Source organism: Lampetra fluviatilis, chromosome 25 (assembly GCF_964198595.1).
Source record: "Lampetra fluviatilis chromosome 25, kcLamFluv1.1, whole genome shotgun sequence".
In the NCBI taxonomy this organism is placed as follows: Eukaryota; Metazoa; Chordata; class Hyperoartia; order Petromyzontiformes; family Petromyzontidae; genus Lampetra; species Lampetra fluviatilis.
In genome coordinates, this window is record NC_136299.1 from 6,161,489 (window position 1) to 6,179,502 (window position 18,014).

An 18,014-nucleotide genomic window follows, 5' to 3' on the forward strand; every position below is an offset into this window, starting at 1 on the left:
CATCCAGGCATCCACACCAGGCTCTCAAGATGAATGGATATTCAGACTACACAATCGGTAAAGCTATCACCCCAACCGTTGGGAAATAACCATCTGAGGACCCAATCAACTTGCCATACATAGTAGGGGTCACTAAAAATATTTCCAAAATCATGAGCAAACACAAGATCCAGGTTCGATTTAACACAGTACATAAAATTCGTGATCTGATCCCATCTGTGAAGGGTGTGATCCCATGCAATACCCCAGCGACATGTCTCGGACTGTGTTCGTGAACATAAGGCAGATCTGAAACACGGTCGGACCAATACCTCAGCTGTGGCTGATCATTGTTTTAATGCGGTGAGCTCACACAAAATTGATTTCACCTTGATAAAGGTACTTTGCAAGCCCACTGGCTATCAACAAAGATTTGTAAGCGAGGTTTTGTCGCTCAGCTCTGGGCCAATCAGACGGCCCAGCGTATTGGGAGTGGGGCCCAGTAATGTGGGCATATGGGAAGGTCCATCGACCACCTCCGGTCCAGAAGATCAGGGGCGGAGCGTAAGGGCGGAACCGGGGGGGGCGCTAAGTGAACGGCGTAATCTGGAAGGTTCGGAAAGGGCGTGGTGGAAGTTGGAGACAGGATGACGTGTGAGGGGAATATAAGGGGGATCCGTAAGAGGCTCGGGGCAGTTGGCGTAGTCACGGAGTGGGACCACATTGGGTCGTGGGAGGTCTTCTGCACCATCAGCCATGTGGCTGGAGACGACTCCAAGTAATCCGTCAGCCAACGGTGTGCGGGAGCAGGGAGGAGGGCGATTGACGGGAAGGGCGCGCGGGGCGCGCAAGAGGAACAGCCGGTCCACTATCGGGACCAGCAGAGTGTGAGCGGCATAACAAGGAATGAAAGAGGGACGGAGACCAAGCTGTGTGTTGTCAGCATCATTTATTACATATATATATTGACACAGACACAATTTCAACCGAGAATATGGGTACAAACTGATCAATCATTGAAAGACCGTTACCAACCAGTTTAAGTCGTAATTGGCTTTGATGTTCCCATCCCACCAATTTCCGATGTTAGTTGTTCGTTACGCCCATTTCAAACTTGCGCGTTCACAGGATTCAGACCAACACAGCCACTTCGCGCGCCAACTACCCCTCGGTTGCGTGCTTTACGATTTCTATTAACATGCTAATCTCTCATAAACATGCTAATTGTCACATGGCAGCCCTTTGTTTGGTGTAAAACCAACCACCGTCAGGTTGGCTGCCTTAACATTAACATTGGTTGCTGACATTTGGGCTATGCCCATTTCAAACCGTTATACTGTCAATAGTTTGCCTTTCGAAGACGACCGCTTGTGTTGCATATGCTGACGGTCGCCGAACGGTGGGATAGACTTCGTCGATTCAGCCTCTAAGCCAATCGGGTGACAGGGAGTATCTGGGCTAGAGTTCAAGGGCAGAGCCGGAGGGTGCTAGTGGGGTACCATCTAGATTCTAGAAGATTCGTAAGGGGGCGTGGCTAGTAGTGGGGCTTGGTGACGCGGGAGGGGGTGATAAGGGGAAGCCGGAAGGGACTCTGGGTCAGTGTGGGAAGTCTGGAAGCGGGACCACGTCTCGCGCCTCCGGGACGCCATCGGCCACATGGCGGTCCGGAGACGGTCTCCCTGCGCGCCGTCTGCCAGTGGTGCGTGGGAGCGGGAGCGGGAGAGTGAGCGAGTCCGGAGGATACCAACTCACGCCGCGCAACGCGTAGCGATGGAGATAGTGTGGAATAACGCGGAGCTGTCTAGCGGCGATAAATAAATAAATAAGCAAATAAATAAATAAATACGACAGTCTATTGTCGTCGAAGTTTTTATTACACCTATCTACGTGACTTTACCGAAAGTGTTCTGCCTCACGGCAGGTGTCTTGCCTCACGGCAGATGTGGGGCGTATGTACACAGGAATTTCCTGTTTTTGATGCTAAGTTTGGTCACGTGACCAGGAAGTTGCGATTTAAGATTCCCGCTCAACCACGCGGGCGTCGGCCATTACACACATAATTCAAGATGGCGGCACACATCGCGTCCCAGTGAAGCCAGCCGCAATTGTCCATTGTGGGACTTTAAGAAGCATTGTCTGTAAGTTCGTTTATGTTCTGTTATGTTAGAATGACCGGTATAGTGATGTAAATGCCTTTATAATGCTGTTAAAATGTTACGATAACTACGAGGCCTAGTTAACGAAGCCTGCAACTTTCCTTATTGTGAATGTTACTTGTAATTTCATAAGTCGAGTCAAACTTGTACCCAAGAAACTTTATTGCGATCTGGAGAGCAAGGATGACAAAATGTCTCATTCATAGTGCAGGGGCTGCTCGATGTGGAGTGACGTCACGAGCGTTCAGACATTCCTGGGTGATTATAGTAGGTAGAATAGGTTTTTGAGTTAGATCGCGTAGATGTTGTTAAGCCCGCAACCACCCAACAGACTAGTATGGGTTGTCACGTAAACAGAACATGCCAATTCGTTACTAGTACAGCACACCGGTGTGTTGGAGAGCCAAGCCGCAACATTTACAATCAAAGTACGACGTTTTGCCAGTAATTAGAAATAGCTTCATCAGGCGATAGCCCGATTTGTGGAGAAGTCCACCTGTTTCGGTCCTGAACGGCATAGACGTGGTGACCACTTGGCTATCCATCACACCGGTGTGCTGTACTAGTGACGAAATCGCAGGTTGTATTTAGACAACCCTTAAAAGTTGGCCGTGTCGGGTTTAACGACAGGTCTATATTTACGAGATCCCAACGAAAACCTCTTATAGTCATCGCTTCCGTACCGCAGCGTGAAAAACCTCGACACGACCGCTACTCAGCACGATGGCACTCACTCCCTGCGCGAGGCAGACTCATTACATCTCGCAGAGGATCGCGCCTTTAAAGCATTTTTTTACGTGGCAAGTGCGAGTTTTTGCGTTGAGTCAATACCAATTTGTTTAACATTTCAACGAAGCTGGTTAGTAAGTAGAGGATCGCCTGTAGAGGGGGCCTCTATACATTGCTAGGAGTCATGAATAGCTCCAGGTGTCTATACGGGGGGTAAGTTTGCGACGAATTTCAGTCGGCTCTTGCTGGGGTTCATTAGTCACGTTGCGCAATGGACGTCCCCCACACGTGGAGGCTCTGCACCGACTGATGCAGCCAGCCGTGCTCGCGCTCAGGCCGTTACACGCGCAGTGTCTGGTCAAGAGCCACAGCGGTATCGCCAATTGCCTCCCCCCACAAGTCAAACGGGAAGATTCCACCCATGCTCCTAGAGCACGTGCGTCAATCGTCCACCTTCGCATGAGCAACGTCCATGAACCCCATGGTGTGAAGGCCACCAAGCTCCTCGAACCCAAGGATACTGTGGCATCATGAGACAAAGGACCTCATTGAAAACGCCTCCAATCCCTCGGTGGATAAAACAGCTCATGGCTTGGCAACCGCTTTGCGGTTCACAAAATAACCTTTCACGTTGGAGGGCGGGGGTGGTGCAACTCACGCAAGTTAAACCACGAACCGGGACGCAGCATCAAGTCAAGATCATCTTTATTGAGCAATTGGGACAAAGGAGCGGGATTAGGGATGCCCAGAGCGTCAGAATTAACGACCGGCTAAAGCGGCTCCAAAAGGGATATTTGGCCCCACGTGCGACCCGGAGAAGGAGCCTCCAACAGCCGCCGGCGTCAGAAAAGCTGCAATGGCGTTACTTGGGCTCCTCCGTGGCCGGCTCCAGCGTCTTGGGCTCCTCCGTGGCCGGCTCCAGCGTCTTGGGCTCCTCCGTGGCCGGCTCCAGCGTCTTGGGCTCCTCCGTGGCCGGCTCCAGCGTCTTGGGCTCCTCCGTGGCCGGCTCCAGCGTCTTGGGCTCCTCCGTGGCCGGCTCCAGCGTCTTGGGCTCCTCCGTGGCCGGCTCCAGCGTCTTGGGCTCCTCCGTGGCCGGCTCCAGCGTCTTGGGCTCCTCCGTGGCCGGCTCCAGCGTCTTGGGCTCCTCCGTGGCCGGCTCCAGCGTCTTGGGCTCCTCCGTGGCCGGCTCCAGCGTCTTGGGCTCCTCCGTGGCCGGCTCCAGCGTCTTGGGCTCCTCCGTGGCCGGCTCCAGCGTCTTGGGCTCCTCCGTGGCCGGCTCCAGCGTCTTGGGCTCCTCCGTGGTTGGCGCCGCGGATGTCGCAGTTTCGTCTCCAGTTAGCAAGTCGGCCGCTTCGCTTTGAACGTGGTGCCGGACCTGGCATAGCGTCAGGGGACAGGACGCGGGTCATCAGGAGTCAAGACGCAGCTTCCCACAACACTGCCATTCCCTACTAATTTAGCTGCACTCACCCGTGGCATGTCAGATGCACATTTCGGCCAGTCCTGGCAGAGAGATTCGCTTACACTCATAACAAGATTGTAGTTTTTAACAGACCAAGGCGACCGGCAGATGCACCACAGAATTCCACCGAACTTTCCGAATCGTTTGTCACACGATGCGTTACTCACAGCCAGGTTCAGTTCAGAGATCTCCCCGGACTGGGCCGCCTGCCGCCACGCTCCTGGGTCACCACGAATCGTCGCGGCGTCCACGCAGCCCCTCGTGGTCCCTGGGATCGGGGTGGGAATGGGCGATGGTAAATCAAAGCCCATGGATTCGCGAACTAGTACAATCGCATTCGTTGTTGGTAGGAGAAATGGCACAAAAATGCACGCAAGTAGCCACTGTAGAACAATGGTAATGGAGTCGGCATCGGGGACGGTTGGTGGTGAACAATAAAAGGGGAGGAAGTAAAATAACCAAATTGGGTCTCTAAAACCATCGTAGCTTCGAGCCCCCTTCGATCCAAATCGATCCCTGGGTGCCTGGCAGCAGCGCGAGTACTCACAGCCTCCCAGCGCCATCAGCACCGCGCCCACCAGCATGAGACTCGCCGATGACTGCATCTTTTCGTAGTGTTGCTAGCGATGAGGCTGGAAAAAGCGAATCTGTGTCCCTCACACCTCCTCGCCACATCTCTGCTTTATACCCAGCGAGGTGCGGGCTTTTGGGGGGGTGATGATTGGAGCCACGTGCCCAATAAACTCGCGGCCAATGAGCGCGAGGAGTGAATGGCGCATTGGGGGGCGCGACCATCCCGGTGCGTGCGTCGTGGTGCTTAATGGCGCGACCAACGAGTCGAGCGCCTCAATGAGTGGCGCGGCAGGCACTTGCTCAGGTGGGGCTCATTCACTCGGCAACGCTGATGGATCAGAAACCATCCCCACCTACACCACCCCCCTACCCATGCCCACCTCCACCAACCACCCATCTCCACCTCCGCCCCACCTCCCCCACCCCCTCCAGAGAGGAAGCGGCGAAGTGACTTCTCGATGGGAATCTCGCATTGGTGGGTGGGGGGGACGGCGTGTGTTGGTGTCGTCATAATCATCATCGGATATTGATCAATCCACTGCTGGTGGAACGTCTCCCAGCCTCGTCGCCTCTCACGATGCATGCAGCTCGCGCCTTACACGGGAGCTGATCTCATTGGACCCTCTGTTTGCTTCTATATCTCAACAGCGTTACGGAGATCGCGTGACGTGAGGGTTCTGCCTTTGTAGTGAGGGTTGTAAGTTGACGCTGAGGAGGGGGGAGGAAGCGCCTCGGCCCCCCATGTGGAGTGACGTCAGCCGCTTATTATTATGAATGGCGGGGGGTGTCCATTTGGAGGACGTTACCTTATAATAATTATTAATGAGGGGGCTGTTCGATGTGGAGTGACGTGACCTGCTCATGATTATTAGTGAGGGTGGGGTGCTCCATGTGGAGTGACGTCACCTGCTCATGATTATTAATGAGGAGGGGGTCCATGAGGAGGACGTAACCTGTTCATGATTATTAATGAGAGGGGCTGGTCGATGTGGAGTGACGTCATGCGCGTTAAGGACAGACATTCCTTGGTGATTTTACTAGGTATAGTTTTTTTTGGGATAGATCGCATAAATATGTCGTTAATCCCGCCACCACCAGACACAGACAACCAGTAAGGGTTGTCACGTAAACAGAACATGCAAATTCGTCACGAGTACAGCACACCGGTGTGTTGGAGAGCCAAGCCACAACAAAGGATTGAATTTCGCAGTCACCCCTAAACACATCCCAGTTGATGACATCATTGCCCAGGTTGACATAGCCCTCAAAGGTTTGGGATACATCATTACAGACGTGGCAAGATCGGAAATCGCTACAATCCTAAAAAACTCTAAGTCACCTATGATAAACATCAGTATTGATGAGCGCTTTGAGCTTTCTTAATAAAAAAAAGAGATGATATCGTCATCCTCTCAGCCGACAAGGGCAATGCCACAGTCATCATGGACAAAACCACATAAAATAACAAAATTCAGGCCCTACTTAATGATGGTAGTTATACTAAAATTAAAAGAGATCCCACGAACAGCCTCGCTACGAAAACCAACAACATCATCACCGATTCGACATTTTTAATCGAACCAACCAAGCGGGTTTCCTTAAAACCCTCTGATGCTCGACCACCCAGATTGTATGGCTTACCAAAGATCCATAAACAGGGTACACCCCTTCATCCTATCATCTCCGCCATTGACTTACCCACCTACAAACTGGCCCGATTTCTGTCTGAGACCTTACAACCATTTACTGGTAAGACCACTTCAGCTGTACTTATCGTTAATTAAGGACATCTCACTATCTCCAGGTGGTTTGCTCGTAGGTAAAGTCACGTAAAATAAAAATAATGAAATGCATAAATAATAAAATAATACATGCAAATAAAAAAATTACCACGACGTTTCGACCACTTTTATTGCGATCGAAACGTCGTGTTTATTCTATTTATTCTACGTGACTTTACCAAAAGAACCAAAGTTCCTGTGCCTGACACCATTGCAGTCATTGAAGATTTGGTCAAACAAGTGTAGTACGAGCATAAATGGGGTTGTTGCTGGACTCTGGCCCAATCACACGGCCCAGGGTATTGGGGGGCGGAGCCTGGTCTGCAGGGCAGTATGGGAAGGCCGGATCTGACAATCCGGAAGGGGAGGAGTCAGGGTCAGGTGGGAAAGAAGATATAAGTGGAAGCCCGGAAGAGATCGTGGTCAGTTGTTGGAGTGAAGAAGCGGGACCACGTTGGGTGGCCGCCGCGCCATCAGCCACTTGGCTGAAGGGGCTTCGGCACACCGTCGGCCAGCGGTGTGCGGAGCAGGGAGGAGTGGAGCGACTGACGGGAGAGCGTGTGCGAGGCGCACGCGAGGAGGAGCTGACGGAAGAGCGTGCACGGCACGCGAGAGGAGCGTGCGCGGCAGGCGAGAGGAGACGCTGGTCGGAGCTAACGGAGGAGCATGCGTGGCACGCGAGAGGAGCATGCGCGGCACGTGATAGGAGACGCTGGTCCCTTGTCAGGACCAGCGGGGTGTGAGGAAGAGTGGAGGAGCTGAGGAGGAAGCGCGTGCGGGGCGCGCGCGAGACGACGCTGGTCCGTGGAGGAGAATAGCGGGGAACGGAGAAAGAACTTGAATTAAAGACCAACGGAGACCAGCAGTGCCTGACGGAGTCTTTTATTACACTGGAGTCAGAAGTGGACTTTTTCAAGGCAAAATAACTTCGAGGAAGATGGCCGAGAACTTGAAAAAGCGTAACCCACTTGTTACATCTTCTGACGACGAAGAGACAGCCACCGGCACACGTCCTCCAGCGACCACGTGGCAGGACGCCGCCATCTTGAACATCGCGGTGGAGAGGCGGCCGTGCGCTGGCATTTCGGAGGCGCCACGTGGTGTGCATCCTGCTGCTAAGCAGCTGTTTTGCGGGAAGGAGCCGCAAGGAGAGGACGCCGACGCTTCACCACCTTCAACGAGAGAGGCCGTAGCCACGGGGGAAGCCGCCGTTGCTGCTGCTGCCTGGGCGGGAGCACCCCGTCCTGGCTCGTGTGCGAGACACCAGAGCAGTCAAGGGAGGACGCCGCGCTCACCGTCCGAGTTCTTCGAGGCATCTCAAGTCACCACCCTGCCGTCCTCTGCTCGCTGCAGCCCCGAGCGAGTCGTGACGATATGCGCACGGCCCTAGCACACACCTCACCCATCTTGCGTGTGCCGGGGTGTGATTGGTTGTTATGGCTTGAGATTGCGGAGCGCAGTTCGGGCTGTGTGTGTGTGTTGAGGATGGACGCGCTGTCTGCTTGTGGTTGCTCTGTGTCAAATAGTGTTTATGCGTTGCGGCATGGGGATGTTATCTCGATGGCGAAGTTAATTTTTAATTCGGTTGCGTCGAGTCGCCATTAACATCCCGTGGGTTGCCGTGTGCGACGTGTTTATTTTTATGATTTTTTTTTGCTGCAAGGTACGACAGGGTTAACGGTGTGTTGTCTGCCTGCAGTTCTGCTTGCGATTGTGTATAATGTGGGACCTGTGTGGAACTTTGCTGCTTGTAATCGCGATATCCTGACTGCACGTACTGTATAGACTGTCTTTCTGTACGGATACGGAGTGCGGTGCATTGTTCTGACCATTGGGTTCGGGATTGTTATTAGTTGTGCGTACCTGTTCGGAAATTTGTCAATTCGTTGGGGGACCCTACATTTTGGTTGTATGGGTGTTCGTGCACACGAGATTGCATGTGCGTTCATAGGAAATTGCGAGTGTTGAGGGATGAGGGCGTTGTTGGTGGCTCTGCCGTCAAGGGTGATGGGGCCGTAAATTGCCGCCAAGTGGCGTCGCTCTTTCCGTTGATTGCGTGCGACCAGGGGTTGCACTGCGAGTTGGTGTGTATGAGCAATGTGTCTTGGTCAACTATGGGTTAAAAATTTCCCCGATACGACTGCTGTGAGCAGCGGCGATGCGTTGTATCGTTGGGGGTTGTTTAAACGTGACAGGGGATGTGTGTTGTGACCCCCAGCAAGGGACAGCTGGGGTGCACGCACGAGAAAAACTGCCGAATTGGTCGCACGTTGGGCCGCCATTTTGGCTAGCGTGGGAAATCGCGGGGATGCGCTCGGCGCATGGGGCCGCCATTTTGAGCACGCGAGGGCGTGCGTACCGCTGCCATTTTGAGCGCAGGAAACCTCGGTGGGGGCGCTTCGCGTGTGCCGCCGCCATTATAAGGATACACGTCGAGCCGTGGGGATGCGGTTATGGATCTCATCCCTTGACTCTTGTGTGCGTGCATTGCGTGTTGTGCGCAATGCTGGCGTGTTGGCGCCCATCGGGGTAACAGCAGCATAGTGGCCCGTGTCTGACTAAGGGGGAGGAGTACGTGAGATGTCTGTGCTGGCCCTCAAGGGAGGACTGCTGATGGGCAAGATGCAGGAAAATTTTTGTTGTCACGTGTAAATAATATTTTTTTGCTAAAATTTAGATACTGGGGCATCCATCGCGTCGATTTTTGTGTATTTATTGGGTTTCTCCTCACGCCGGGCGGATTACGTTCATCTCCACTACCCTGGGGCCGGGTGGCTTTCGTGTACGACATGCGGATGTACGTTCGTGGTGCTATGCCTCAGGGGGTTGGGTTCTCCTTCTCGTCACAGATCTTCGGTGCCTGCCACGCTGGGTGTCACCGGTTGTGCTAACCGGATGTGGACTTGAAGGGGGAGTGGAGCGCCTGTTCGTCACTCCTACTCTACCAGTTGTTCTCTGAAGTTAGACTTGAGCCAGGCGGATGGACCAGCAACACGGACACGCTCTAAGACACCGCATTCCTGATTTATGCGAGTCTGCCATTCTTGCGTGTCGGTTACCGTTGTTGTGCATTGCCTTCCATTCCTTAATTCTTTCTTGCTTGTTGCACCGAGGACGGGCCGGTGTTCCGTACCGGATCCTAATCCCTTCCCTTTCGTTAATTGTGTTGTCATTGTACTCTCCGTTGTGTCTGGTGATTCCTGATTGTGATGCTGTCGCTCGCATTATTTTATCCTATTGCAGCCGGGACGGCTGGCTTTTTCATCAGGGGTGGGGGTCATGTATTGCGAGCGTAAATGGGGTTGTTGCTGGGCTCTGGCCCAATCACACGGCCCGGGGTATTGGGGTGGAGCCTGGTTTGCAGGGCAGTATGGGAAGGCCGGATCTGACGATCCGGAAGGGGAGGAGTCAGGGTCACGTGGGAAAGAAGATATAAGTGGGAGCCCGGAAGAGATCGGGGTCAGTTGTTGGAGTGAAGAAGCGGGACCACGTTGGGTGGCCGCCGCGCCATCAGCCACGTGGCTGATGGGGCTTCGGCACACTGTCGGCCAGCGGTGTGCGGAGCGGGGAGGAGTGGAGCGACTGACGGGAGAGCGCGTGCGGGGCGCGTGCTAGGAGGAGCTGACGGAAGAGCGTGCGCGGCATGCGAGAGGAGCGTGCGCGGCACGCGAGAAGAGACACTGGTCGGAGCTAACGGAGGAGCGTGCGCGGCACGCGAGAGGAGACGCTGGTCCCTTGTCAGGACCAGCGGGGTGTGAGGAAGAGTGGAGGAGCTGAGGAGGAAGCGCGTGCGGGGCGCGCGCGAGACGACGCTGGTCCGCGGAGGAGACCAGTGGGGTACGGAGAAAGAACTTGAGACCAGCAGTGCCTGACGGAGTCTTTTATTACACAAGGACTGAACGCTGATGTACCATTCATGGTGGGACACTGCCTCACCACACTTACTTCACCTGGAATGGAACTTTCTCCAAACAAGTTGAAGGTACCCCAATGGGTTCTCCCTGATCTCCAGTTGTAGCTAATATTTTCATGGAAAACTATGAGCCAGATGCCATCCAGGCATCCACACCAGGCTCTCAAGATGAATGGATATTCAGACTACACAATCCGTAAAGCTATCACCCCAACCGTTGGGAAATAACCATCTGAGGACCCGTTCATAACCATCAAGTTGCCATACATAGTAGGGGTCACTAAAAATATTTCCAAAATCATGAGCAAACACAAGATCCAGGTTCGATTTAACACAGTACATAAAATTCGTGATCTGATCCCATCTGTGAAGGGTGTGATCCCATGCAATACCCCAGCATCTACAAACTAAGTTGTGTCTGTGGCAGGAGTTACATTGGGGAAACTAAGCGACATGTCTCGGACTGTGTTCGTGAACATAAGGCAGATCTGAAACACGGTCGGACCAATACCTCAGCTGTGGCTGATCATTGTTTTAATGCGGTCGGCTCACACAAAATTGATTTCACCTTGATAAAGGTACTTTGCAAGCCCACTGGCTATCAACAAAGATTTGTAAGCGAGGTTTTGTCGCTCAGCTCTGGGCCAATCAGACGGCCCGGCGTATTGGGAGTGGGGCCCAGTAATGTGGGCATATGGGAAGGTCCATCGACCACCTCCGGTCCAGAAGATCAGGGGCGGAGCGTAAGGGCGGAACCGGGGGGGGGCGCTAAGTGAACGGCGTAATCTGGAAGGTTCGGAAAGGGCGTGGTGTAAGTTGGAGACAGGATGACGTGTGAGGGGCAGTTGGCGTAGTCACGGAGTGGGACCACATTGGGTCGTGGGAGGTCTTCTGCACCATCAGCCATGTGGTTGGAGACGACTCCAAGCAATCCGTCAGCCAACGGTGTGCGGGAGCAGGGAGGAGGGCGATTGACGGGAAGGGCGCGCGGGGCGCGCAAGAGGAACAGCCGGTCCACTATCGGGACCAGCAGAGTGTGAGCGGCATAACAAGGAATAAAAGAGGGACGGAGACCAAGCTGTGTGTTGTCAGCATCATTTATTACACATATATATAGACACAGACACAATTTCAACCGAGAATATGGGTACAAACTGATCAATCATTGAAAGAACGTTACCAACCAGTTTAAGTCGTAATTGGCTTTGATGTTCCCATCCCACCAATTTTCGATGTTAGTTGTTCTTTACGCCCATTTCAAACTTGCGCGTTCACAGGATTCAGACCAACACAGCCACTTCGCGCGCCAACTACCCCTCGGTTGCGTGCTTTACGATTTCTATTAACATGCTAATCTCTCATAAACATGCTAATTGTCACATGGCAGCCCTTTGTTTGGTGTAAAACCAACCACCGTCAGGTTGGCTGCCTTAACATTAACATTGGTTGTTGACATTTGGGCTATGCCCATTTCAAACCGTTATACTGTCAATAGTTTGCCTTTCGAAGACGACCGCTTGTGTTGCATATGCTGACGGTCGCCGAACGGTGGGATAGACTTCGTCGATTCAGCCTCTAAGCCAATCGGGTGACAGGGAGTATCTGGGCTAGAGTTCAAGGGCAGAGCCGGAGGGTGCTAGTGGGGTACCATCTAGAAGATTCGTAAGGGGGCGTGGCTAGTAGTGGGGCTTGGTGACGCGGGAGGGGGTGATAAGGGGAAGCCGGAAGGGACTCTGGGTCAGTGTGGGAAGTCTGGAAGCGGGACCACGTCTCGCGCCTCCGGGACGCCATCGGCCACATGGCGGTCCGGAGACGGTCTCCCTGCGCGCCGTCTGCCAGCGGTGCGTGGGAGCGGGAGCGGGAGAGTGAGCGAGTGCGGAGGATACCAACTCACGCCGCGCAACGCGTAGCGATGGAGATAGTGTGGAATAACGCGGAGCTGTCTAGCGGCGATAAATAAATAAATAAATAAATACGACAGTCTATTGTCGTCGAAGTTTTTATTACACCTATCTACGTGACTTTACCGAAAGTGTTCTGCCTCACGGCAGGTGTCTTGCCTCACGGCAGATGTGGGGCGTATGTACACAGGAATTTCCTGTTTTTGATGCCAAGTTTGGTCACGTGACCAGGAAGTTGCGATTTAAGATTCCCGCTCAACCACGCGGGCGTCGGCCATTACACACATAATTCAAGATGGCGGCACACATCGCGTCCCAGTGAAGCCAGCCGCAATTGACCATTGTGGGACTTTAAGAAGCATTGTCTGTAAGTTCGTTTATGTTCTTATAATATTGGCAATGCTGTTATGTTAGAATGACCGGTATAGTGTTGTAAATGCCTTTATAATGCTGTTAAAATGTTACGATAACTACGAGGCCTAGTTAACGAAGCCTGCAACTTTCCTTATTGTGAATGTTACTTGTAATTTCATAAGTCGAGTCAAACTTGTACCCAAGAAACTTTATTGCGATCTGGAGAGCAAGGATGACAAAATGTCTCATTCATAGTGCAGGGGCTGCTCGATGTGGAGTGACGTCACGAGCGTTCAGACATTCCTGGGTGATTATAGTAGGTAGAATAGGTTTTTGAGTTAGATCGCGTAGATGTTGTTAAGCCCGCAACCACCCAACAGACTAGTATGGGTTGTCACGTAAACAGAACATGCCAATTCGTTACTAGTACAGCACACCGGTGTGTTGGAGAGCCAAGCCGCAACATTTACAATCAAAGTACGACGTTTTGCCAGTAATTATAAATAGCTTCATCAGGCGATAGCCCGATTTGTGGAGAAGTCCACCTGTTTCGGTCCTGAACGGCATAGACGTGGTGACCACTTGGCTATCCATCACACCGGTGTGCTGTACTAGTGACGAAATCGCAGGTTGTATTTAGACAACCCTTAAAAGTTGGCCGTGTCGGGTTTAACGACAGGTCTATATTTACGAGATCCAAACGAAAACCTCTTATAGTCATCGCTTCCGTACCGCAGCGTGAAAAACCTCGACACGACCGCTACTCAGCACGATGGCACTCACTCCCTGCGCGAGGCAGACTCATTACATCTCGCAGAGGATCGCGCCTTTAAAGCAATTTTTTACGTGGCAAGTGCGAGTTTTTGCGTTGAGTCAATACCAATTTGTTTAACATTTCAACGAAGCTGGTTAGTAAGTAGAGGATCGCCTGTAGAGGGGGCCTCTATACATTGCTAGGAGTCATGAATAGCTCCAGGTGTCTATACGGGGGGTAAGTTTGCGACGAATTTCAGTCGGCTCTTGCTGGGGTTCATTAGTCACGTTGCGCAATGGACGTCCCCCACACGTGGAGGCTCTGCACCGACTGATGCAGCCAGCCGTGCTCGCGCTCAGGCCGTTACACGCGCAGTGTCTGGTCAAGAGCCACAGCGGTATCGCCAATTGCCTCCCCCCACAAGTCAAACGGGAAGATTCCACCCATGCTCCTAGAACACGTGCGTCAATCGTCCACCTTCGCATGAGCAACGTCCATGAACCCCATGGTGTGAAGGCCACCAAGCTCCTCGAACCCAAGGATACTGTGGCATCATGAGACAAAGGACCTCATTGAAAAAGCCTCCAATCCCTCAGTGGATAAAACAGCTCATGGCTTGGCAACCGCTTTGCGGTTCACAAAATAACCTTTCACGTTGGAGGGCGGGGGTGGTGCAACTCACGCAAGTTAAACCACGAACCGGGACGCAGCATCAAGTCAAGATCATCTTTATTGAGCAATTGGGACAAAGGAGCGGGATTAGGGATGCCCAGAGCGTCAGAATTAACGACCGGCTAAAGCGGCTCCAAAAGGGATATTTGGCCCCACGTGCGACCCGGAGAAGGAGCCTCCAACAGCCGCCGGCGTCAGAAAAGCTGCAATGGCGTTACTTGGGCTCCTCCGTGGCCGGCTCCAGCGTCTTGGGCTCCTCCGTGGCCGGCTCCAGCGTCTTGGGCTCCTCCGTGGCCGGCTCCAGCGTCTTGGGCTCCTCCGTGGCCGGCTCCAGCGTCTTGGGCTCCTCCGTGGCCGGCTCCAGCGTCTTGGGCTCCTCCGTGGCCGGCTCCAGCGTCTTGGGCTCCTCCGTGGCCGGCTCCAGCGTCTTGGGCTCCTCCGTGGCCGGCTCCAGCGTCTTGGGCTCCTCCGTGGCCGGCTCCAGCGTCTTGGGCTCCTCCGTGGCCGGCTCCAGCGTCTTGGGCTCCTCCGTGGCCGGCTCCAGCGTCTTGGGCTCCTCCGTGGCCGGCTCCAGCGTCTTGGGCTCCTCCGTGGCCGGCTCCAGCGTCTTGGGCTCCTCCGTGGCCGGCTCCAGCGTCTTGGGCTCCTCCGTGGCCGGCTCCAGCGTCTTGGGCTCCTCCGTGGCCGGCTCCAGCGTCTTGGGCTCCTCCGTGGCCGGCTCCAGCGTCTTGGGCTCCTCCGTGGCCGGCTCCAGCGTCTTGGGCTCCTCCGTGGCCGGCTCCAGCGTCTTGGGCTCCTCCGTGGCCGGCTCCAGCGTCTTGGGCTCCTCCGTGGTTGGCGCCGCGGATGTCGCAGTTTCGTCTCCAGTTAGCAAGTCGGCAGCTTCGCTTTGAACGTGGTGCCGGACCTGGTATATCGTCAGGGGACAGGACGCGGGTCATCAGGAGTCAAGACGCAGCTTCCCACAACACTGCCATTCCCTACTAATTTAGCTGCACTCACCCGTGGCATGTCAGATGCACATTTCGGCCAGTCCTGGCAGAGAGATTCGCTTACACTCATAACAAGATTGTAGTTTTTAACAGACCAAGGCGACCGGCAGATGCACCACAGAATTCCACCGAACTTTCCGAATCGTTTGTCACACGATGCGTTACTCACAGCCAGGTTCAGTTCAGAGATCTCCCCGGACTGGGCCGCCTGCCGCCACGCTCCTGGGTCACCACGAATCGTCGCGGCGTCCACGCAGCCCCTCGTGGTCCCTGGGATCGGGGTGGGAATGGGCGATGGTAAATCAAAGCCCATGGATTCGCGAACTAGTACGATCGCATTCGTTGTTGGTAGGAGAAATGGCACAAAAATGCACGCAAGTAGCCACTGTAGAACAATGGTAATGGAGTCGGCATCGGGGACGGTTGGTGGTGAACAATAAAAGGGCAGGAAGTAAAATAACCAAATTGGGTCTCTAAAACCATCGTAGCTTCGAGCCCCCTTCGATCCAAATCGATCCCTGGGTGCCTGGCAGCAGCGCGAGTACTCACAGCCTCCCAGCGCCATCAGCACCGCGCCCACCAGCATGAGACTCGCCGATGACTGCATCTTTTCGTAGTGTTGCTAGCGATGAGGCTGGAAAAAGCGAATCTGTGTCCCTCACACCTCCTCGCCACATCTCTGCTTTATACCCAGCGAGGTGCGGGCTTTTGGGGGGGTGATGATTGGAGCCACGTGCCCAATAAACTCGCGGCCAATGAGCGCGAGGAGTCAATGGCGCATTGGGGCGCGCGACCATCCCGGTGCGTGCGTCGTGGTGCTTAATGGCGCGACCAACGAGTCGAGCGCCTCAATGAGTGGCGCGGCAGGCACTTGCTCAGGTGGGGCTCATTCACTCGGCAACGCTGATGGATCAGAAACCATCCCCACCTACACCACCCCCCTACCCATGCCCACCTCCACCAACCACCCATCTCCACCTCCGCCCCACCTCCCCCACCCCCTCCAGAGAGGAAGCGGCGAAGTGACTTCTCGATGGGAATCTCGCATTGGTGGGTGGGGGGGACGGCGTGTGTTGGTGTCGTCATAATCATCATCGGATATTGATCAATCCACTGCTGGTGGAACGTCTCCCAGCCTCGTCGCCTCTCACGATGCATGCAGCTCGCGCCTTACACGGGAGCTGATCTCATTGGACCCTCTGTTTGCTTCTATATCTCAACAGCGTTACGGAGATCGCGTGACGTGAGGGTTCTGCCTTTGTAGTGAGGGTTGTAAGTTGACGCTGAGGAGGGGGGAGGAAGCGCCTCGGCCCCCCATGTGGAGTGACGTCAGCCGCTTATTATTATGAATGGCGGGGGGTGTCCATTTGGAGGACGTTACCTTATAATAATTATTAATGAGGGGGCTGTTCGATGTGGAGTGACGTGACCTGCTCATGATTATTAGTGAGGGTGGGGTGCTCCATGTGGAGTGACGTCACCTGCTCATGATTATTAATGAGGAGGGGGTCCATGAGGAGGACGTAACCTGTTCATGATTATTAATGAGAGGGGCTGGTCGATGTGGAGTGACGTCATGCGCGTTAAGGACAGACATTCCTTGGTGATTTTACTAGGTATAGTTTTTTTTGGGATAGATCGCATAAATATGTCGTTAATCCCGCCACCACCAGACACAGACAACCAGTAAGGGTTGTCACGTAAACAGAACATGCAAATTCGTCACGAGTACAGCACACCGGTGTGTTGGAGAGCCAAGCCACAACAAAGGATTGAATTTCGCAGTCACCCCTAAACACATCCCAGTTGATGACATCATTGCCCAGGTTGACATAGCCCTCAAAGGTTTGGGATACATCATTACAGACGTGGCAAGATCGGAAATCGCTACAATCCTAAAAAACTCTAAGTCACCTATGATAAACATCAGTATTGATGAGCGCTTTGAGCTTTCTTAATAAAAAAAAGAGATGATATCGTCATCCTCTCAGCCGACAAGGGCAATGCCACAGTCATCATGGACAAAACCACATAAAATAACAAAATTCAGGCCCTACTTAATGATGGTAGTTATACTAAAATTAAAAGAGATCCCACGAACAGCCTCGCTACGAAAACCAACAACATCATCACCGATTCGACATTTTTAATCGAACCAACCAAGCGGGTTTCCTTAAAACCCTCTGATGCTCGACCACCCAGATTGTATGGCTTACCAAAGATCCATAAACAGGGTACACCCCTTCGTCCTATCATCTCCGCCATTGACTTACCCACCTACAAACTGGCCCGATTTCTGTCTGAGACCTTACAACCATTTACTGGTAAGACCACTTCAGCTGTACTTATCGTTAATTAAGGACATCTCACTATCTCCAGGTGGTTTGCTCGTAGGTAAAGTCACGTAAAATAAAAATAATGAAATGCATAAATAATAAAATAATACATGCAAATAAAAAAAATTACCACGACGTTTCGACCACTTTTATTGCGATCGAAACGTCGTGTTTATTCTATTTATTCTACGTGACTTTACCAAAAGAACCAAAGTTCCTGTGCCTGACACCATTGCAGTCATTGAAGATTTGGTCAAACAAGTGTAGTACGAGCATAAATGGGGTTGTTGCTGGACTCTGGCCCAATCACACGGCCCAGGGTATTGGGGGGCGGAGCCTGGTCTGCAGGGCAGTATGGGAAGGCCGGATCTGACAATCCGGAAGGGGAGGAGTCAGGGTCAGGTGGGAAAGA

The 18,014-nt window shown here is 53.2% G+C and overlaps 1 protein-coding gene across 1 annotated transcript; it reads right to left on the bottom strand.

The window, feature by feature from the left end:
- Window positions 1-14,314: 14,314 nt before the first annotated feature.
- Window positions 14,315-15,920, bottom strand: LOC144941877 (uncharacterized). The gene is made up of 3 exons (XM_078868376.1): window positions 15,816-15,920; window positions 15,436-15,536; window positions 14,315-15,181 (listed from the first exon to the last, which is right to left on the bottom strand). Exons 1-3 carry the CDS (start codon window positions 15,871-15,873, stop codon window positions 14,489-14,491), a joined length of 852 nt encoding a protein of 283 aa, XP_078724502.1. The 5' UTR covers window positions 15,874-15,920; the 3' UTR covers window positions 14,315-14,488.
- Between the last annotated feature and the right edge of the window lie 2,094 nt (window positions 15,921-18,014).